Below are 6,000 nucleotides of genomic sequence, written 5' to 3'. Positions count from 1 at the left end.
CCCCGTCACAGAAACCTGAGATTTGCACCATGATACGATACTGGTCTCATCATATTTTCTTTCATGATTATATTCAATATAGTGCTCACTGTCAGTTGATTAAATGGTTATTTAAGTTAGGTGTGTTGCTGATGTTCCTTGCCCTCTCCTTGAGTGTTCGAAGTAAGATGTTGCAGCACACACAGATGTATTACACATAGAATTTAGCTCCGGAAATTTTTATCACAGAACAAAAATGCTGTTTCTTGTATTTCTTAGCTTTCAGATATCTCATTACCACTCTCCTTCTCATTTATCACAGACACAATCAATCATCCATATCATTATACATTTCTAATTGAAGCATGACGGGGATGCACACAGTACCTAGCCATATATGTAGATTTTTTGTGATCAGTTATACGAAGCACTGGTTGTGAAACAGAAAGGGTGTGTGTTATAAGATGAGTGTGGGACTACGTACAATAAGTCAATAACATTTTATTTGTGACAAAACATAAAACTGTGTCTCAGAGTCTTCTTTAATAAAATCCCAAAACACTATACTTATATAGTACATTAAAAATAATTCATCCTTTAAAAATATTAAAATGCTGAGCAAAATCTCTTTCAATATAAAAAAGTTTACTTGGACATGCTACCTGCACAAATTTACATGAGAGCCATCAACATAATCTGTATTATATACATTCTCTCAAACCACCGCCTCCTCCCCCTCCCTATCTCAAACACACACACACACACACACACACACACACACACAAACAAACAAAATTATTATTTGGTTTCATGATACAAAAAATAAAATCCTTTAAACAATACATGGCAAGTATATTACCACAGACTGTTGTATACAGTCCTCCATGAAAAGAGAGACTTCCCGAAACTACAACATACGTGCGATTAACTGAATTGTAATAAATATTCATACCAAATTTTAAGTTATCTTGAATAAGTGTGACCTCTTCAGATGAAAATTCTTTGAGAAACATTTGTACATATTTTAAGGAAGACATTGAAATGTCTGAAGCTCAGCTTCTTTCACCATCTTAACACCATTATTACAACAGCCTTCACCAATATTGTAATTCACTGTCAACAACCATCTGTGATGTCAGAAAACAGAAAAGAGCTCTCTCATTACCTATATCTTAAAACCATACAAAATACAGTTACCTACCAAAACTGAATTCCATATTCAACTATCTACACATCACAGTTTTCCACAATTATTTTATCATTTAGCTGTATCAAAATATTCAGATAAATAAAAAACAACAAAACTTGTACAAAAGTCAAATAACACATTACACATACATTTATGGTATCTCTTCAGAACTCATATTTATCACAATCCAGTGACACTCTTATCAAACATCAATACAAAAGATTTTACAAAAGTTATAAACTGTGCCTCCGCAAATATGAGGTGCTTAGATACCAACAGACAAAATATCAACAGAAGTATCAATTAAAACTGCAAACTGTCAAAATACTGGCATGATTTATCACAGATTTCTGTATGTATTAATTACAAAAATTAAATTTCCAAAATAAATTCTTTCAGTTCTTATTATGTTTGTATTAAACATTGCATCTATTCCCAAGACTGAAAATCAACTATTTTCTTTTTGTGGCATGTAGAAGAAAATTCTTTAAAACAGTATTCCAAACCCTGGCCAGTTTCCTTGTATAAAGTGAGTGGTTGCATGAGCTTTTGTATTTTGCTTGTTGGCTAAGAAAATGACAGACTCAATTTCTGTAACAAAGTGCCTAAAAAAAGGAATGTGGAACAATTATCACTTATGAGCAAATATTACTTTGCTCAAGTGGCTCATTACAAAACAAAGCTTGTGAAATGATAAATGCAAATTTGTATTAAAATATATACACTAGTTTCAGAACTGATCTTTTGAAAAATTAAATCTTTTTCTACAAAATTAAAACCTGAATAAGCCAGGCTCAAAGTTATCACAGAGACTTTCACCAGGACACACAATGAAGTGCTAATGGTACGTTTTGAACAGCGCCTGCTATCAAAATTTTCAAAATAATGAGCCTACATAGGAGAAGAATAGGTGCTTCCTGTCTTTGTGTCAATAAGGACCTTAGCAAGTGCTTTGGAACTCTCCAGTCCATACACATCAAGAGGTTTCCTGTTTATATCTGCAATCCTGTAGAACAAAAAGCTTTCCTTAATTAAAAAGCAGTAGAAAGAAAGCAAAGCATTAATCCATCAATATGTGAAAGTCCAAAATTACTTCAATACACCACATCACTTTGCACTCACCAGCCCCCCGAAACACGATGTAGGAACTTCCAATATGACGGTCTAAGATTGTTTGGTTCTACCACTGCAGCATGAAATAGAATTGCAGTGGACAAACAGTAAAGGAGTATTGTGGCACCTGGTAATTCTGGCCACCAGCCCTTGTCTACCCCATTCCTATACATTATCTGGAACAAAAAAGTACAACAGCAGATGCATCTCTCCAAAGGCTTCTGCAGACATATACATCATTTCATTAGCTCAGGTGTCATGACTTGAATACTTAGATACATGGACCACATGACGTGTCACATAATAAAGAGTCTCTTTCCATCTCATCCCATCCAGTAAGACTCCCCTGACCCAGAGTTCTGGACAATTTTTCCTAAACCTCCCCAGTCCTTTTCCTACACCCCTTTTCCTCACCCCTCAATCCTTCTGCCAAGTGAAGGAGCCACTTGCTCCGAAAGCTTGTAAACTTTAATACCTTTTATATGTGTGTCCTCTTGCCACCACTTGGTGGGGTAGCTTTTTTATCTATCCAAATACATTGTATTTTCAACAATACAGAGATATTCTTTCATCATTAAATTCTACACAATAGCACTTACTCCCTTTGCCCATATCTGTAACATAAAGTGTGTTCATTCTAATTAATTTTTCACCTCATTTGTTTCATCTAAAAGAACTAACTAAGAAACTTCACACAAAATATGAGAACAAAGGTCCACTTGCAGCTCTCACAGCCTTACTTCTGTCAGTGCCACTTTCACAACTTCACAAAAGTTCTCCTCCATACCTTGTGGGACTTGCATTCCTGGAAGAAAGGAAGTCTCATAACAGAACACACTCTGCCACAGAGTGGAAGATTCATTCTGGAAACAACTGTCTAGGTTTTGACTAAATTATTTTTCTGCGTTACCCTCACTTCCAGGGATGTGAGCCATAAGATTAGCAGGACAACTTCTGTGAAGTTTGATAAGAAAGCTGTGAATATAAGTCATTAGTCACGCCTGGATTTCTGAATTGGTAAGAAGACAGCCCCCAAAAGACAAGGTTCAAGGTTTGAGGTTTGAGATTTGAGTTCTAATCAGGAGCAGCTGCTAGGAACTTTCATAACAGCACACACACTGCTGCATAGTGAAAGATACATTTGAAGTTAGGTTTGGATGAAAACTATGTGCCATTGCATAAAAATTCTTTCCTCAGTATACCACAAAATGTCAGCTATGAAATATAAACTGTGTGCTCATCATTGACTGATTATCAAAACAATTGTTCCCTGATGTTTTGAAAGCTTCTACCAATCCGTCCCATCCCATCTCTCTTTAGTGGTTAGCATATCAGCCTCTCCTCGTTGATTCTGCGGAAAATCTCCACATTTCTTATCCTAATCATTCTAATTCATTTCTAGCATCCATCTATAATATCACATCTCAAGTACCTTAATCTTCTTCTTTTTCAGTGTTGTCTCAGGAAAGGGGATTACTGCTGACTAGTCTGACCCCACAATCACACAGAGCAACAGCAGTTTCAGTAAAAACATAGCTTCAGAAAAAATAATTGTCCCTATTCGGATGGCAGTTGTGACTTTACTACCTTCTGGTAGTAATTGCCATTAGGCTTATGCCCTAGAAAGGGCCATTTGGACTCTGAGTCCTTTCAAGATTTGAATAAGGTCTTGCCAGTTGTAGATTTGTGTTTAAATGCAGATTAAAGCCATTTCTCTTTGACAATCTTATCTGTGTCAGAAACTCTCACATACAGTTAGTTACACACCTGTAAACGATCAACACTTGACTTACATTCATGAGGTACAGAGTTCAAATCCCCTTTTCACTATCAAGATTTCGTTTTTCCATGATTTCCCTAAATTACTTAAGGCAAATGCTAAAATGGATATGTTACAACTGCTTCTGTTCCCCACCCTTGTTCTAACTATTGCTATGTTTCTAATGACTACAAAACTGCCAGATCGTTAGACTGTAATTTTCTTTCTTTTTACAAATGGTCATCAAATACCAATACTTCAGATTCCTAGATATGCATAATTGTTATCCAGATGAATATGACAGTTCTCATCGAAATTCATACTGTAAATATAATTTATGGGTCACGTAATCAACAAACTAACTCATTCAGCATCTTTGAAACTGGTGATGTTAACAGTTAGCGCTACACAGTTGTGAACAGGGTGTGTAATATAAATCAGCCAACAAACTACACTGGATGTCTTAGCCCAGAGTACTTGGCAACTGTTATACTGTCAGGCACCAACTTCGCCTTATCCTGTCAGTAAGTCTAATTTTCACTTGTACTACATATTTTTCCATCTTTCTGCTATTTGCCTTTTAACCTCTTACTCCAACTGCTGACCCATTTTGAGAATTTTTTGTCTGTACCATTGACACAGTCTCACAGTATTCTACAGATCTTGTGCTGTCTACCAACTAAAATATACGCAATATGCCAAGTGGTCTAATTTCAGAAAAATTGGACTTTGTTGAAATTTTGTGTGAACTTTCACATATGTTTCAAATGAACAATACTTGCAGAGATATAGTCATTTGTTAAACCCCATAATGCAATTATTAACAGTGCACCCACGAGTTTTCAGCAAATTTGAGACGTAACATCTCCGGCAATATTTCCTTGAAAGAAACAAAGCTAGGTCTTCTTATAAAACTTTTTGCACTCTCTTAAGCAAAATAATAAAGAAAATATTATCCTCAGTGATACGCATTTGGATAATTTGAAGCACAGTCGGTTGAAAAAACAGATGCTCGAAATAAATGTGGAGTTTAGCTTTTTGTATATTCGGATGTAAGGGCGGGATATACCTGAAGCCACTCACTTAATAACTTTTCAATGCAAGATCTTAGAATATAAAATTTCAGTCTGCTACCACTTTCCAACAGTTTACAGAATGAGGACAAAGTTGATAATTTTTCTAAAAAAAGATAAAAAATGGCTACTTTAACCCACTTTTACAAAAAAGAAAAAAAATTGTCTTCTGTAAACTCTTTTCAACCATTTGCACTAGAAAGATCATGTTCTAAAGCACCTAAAAACTATAATTGATTTTGCAATGCGAGCATGTAAGGTCCTAAAAATTATGAGCCTATAGAATAGGCTCATATTCCACTGGTACTCAATTTAAATCAACATTTTTATTATGTTCTACAATTGTTTAGTAATCTCAGAAGTCCTGATGACTAGGAAATGAGCTTGAGTCAGAAATACTGCAACTAAGTAGTCTTTTTTGTTTTTGTTTTTTTGACATCTCTACAGCATTCACCTCTACAAAATTGTTTTTATAAAAAAACAGTTGGACTATGCAATCCAATAAAAAGCATAATTTTCTCTTTTTTGTGGCACTAATTATTTCAGAGAATCACGTTTGAAAAGTATAATTTTTTTGGGTTCTCTCTTATCAAAATTTTCCCCCAACAATCCCATTAATGACATCACCCAACTGGCAGTTTAAGTTTCCTCATGACATTCTGCCCATAGAAAAAATTCAAGTAGCTTAGGATCCTAAAAGAGAACACTTCTAGCTTTGGCCTCTGACACTTATAGAAATATATCACTGGCTTGGAATCCTGTGTAAAGAAACCATTATCAGGTTTGGGAACCTGTAGTAAGGAAACTCACTCGTGACTGCTGTTGCACAATGTCTCACAATGTGACAGTGGTGTAAAACCAGCAGGCTATTTATATGATGTGTGTTC

At 35.3% G+C, this 6,000-nt stretch overlaps 1 protein-coding gene across 2 annotated transcripts in view; it reads right to left on the bottom strand.

The window, feature by feature from the left end:
• Positions 1-470: 470 nt before the first annotated feature.
• Positions 471-6,000, bottom strand: part of LOC124777664 (transmembrane protein 135-like) — a 112,784-nt gene continuing 107,254 nt past the window's right edge. Inside the window, exons 8-9 of one of the 2 annotated variants that reach the window (XM_047253251.1) lie at positions 2,291-2,457; positions 471-2,174 (exon numbers count right to left, since the gene is read on the bottom strand). In XM_047253251.1, the coding sequence (XP_047109207.1) occupies positions 2,060-2,174; positions 2,291-2,457 (282 nt within the window). In that variant the 3' untranslated portion in view covers positions 471-2,059. The remainder of the gene's footprint in view (positions 2,175-2,290; positions 2,458-6,000) is intronic. The other variant, XM_047253179.1, reaches the window with a different exon arrangement.

This window comes from Schistocerca piceifrons, chromosome 1 (assembly GCF_021461385.2).
Source record: "Schistocerca piceifrons isolate TAMUIC-IGC-003096 chromosome 1, iqSchPice1.1, whole genome shotgun sequence".
In the NCBI taxonomy this organism is placed as follows: domain Eukaryota; kingdom Metazoa; phylum Arthropoda; class Insecta; order Orthoptera; family Acrididae; genus Schistocerca; species Schistocerca piceifrons.
This window is presented reverse-complemented; position numbering and strand designations above follow the sequence as displayed.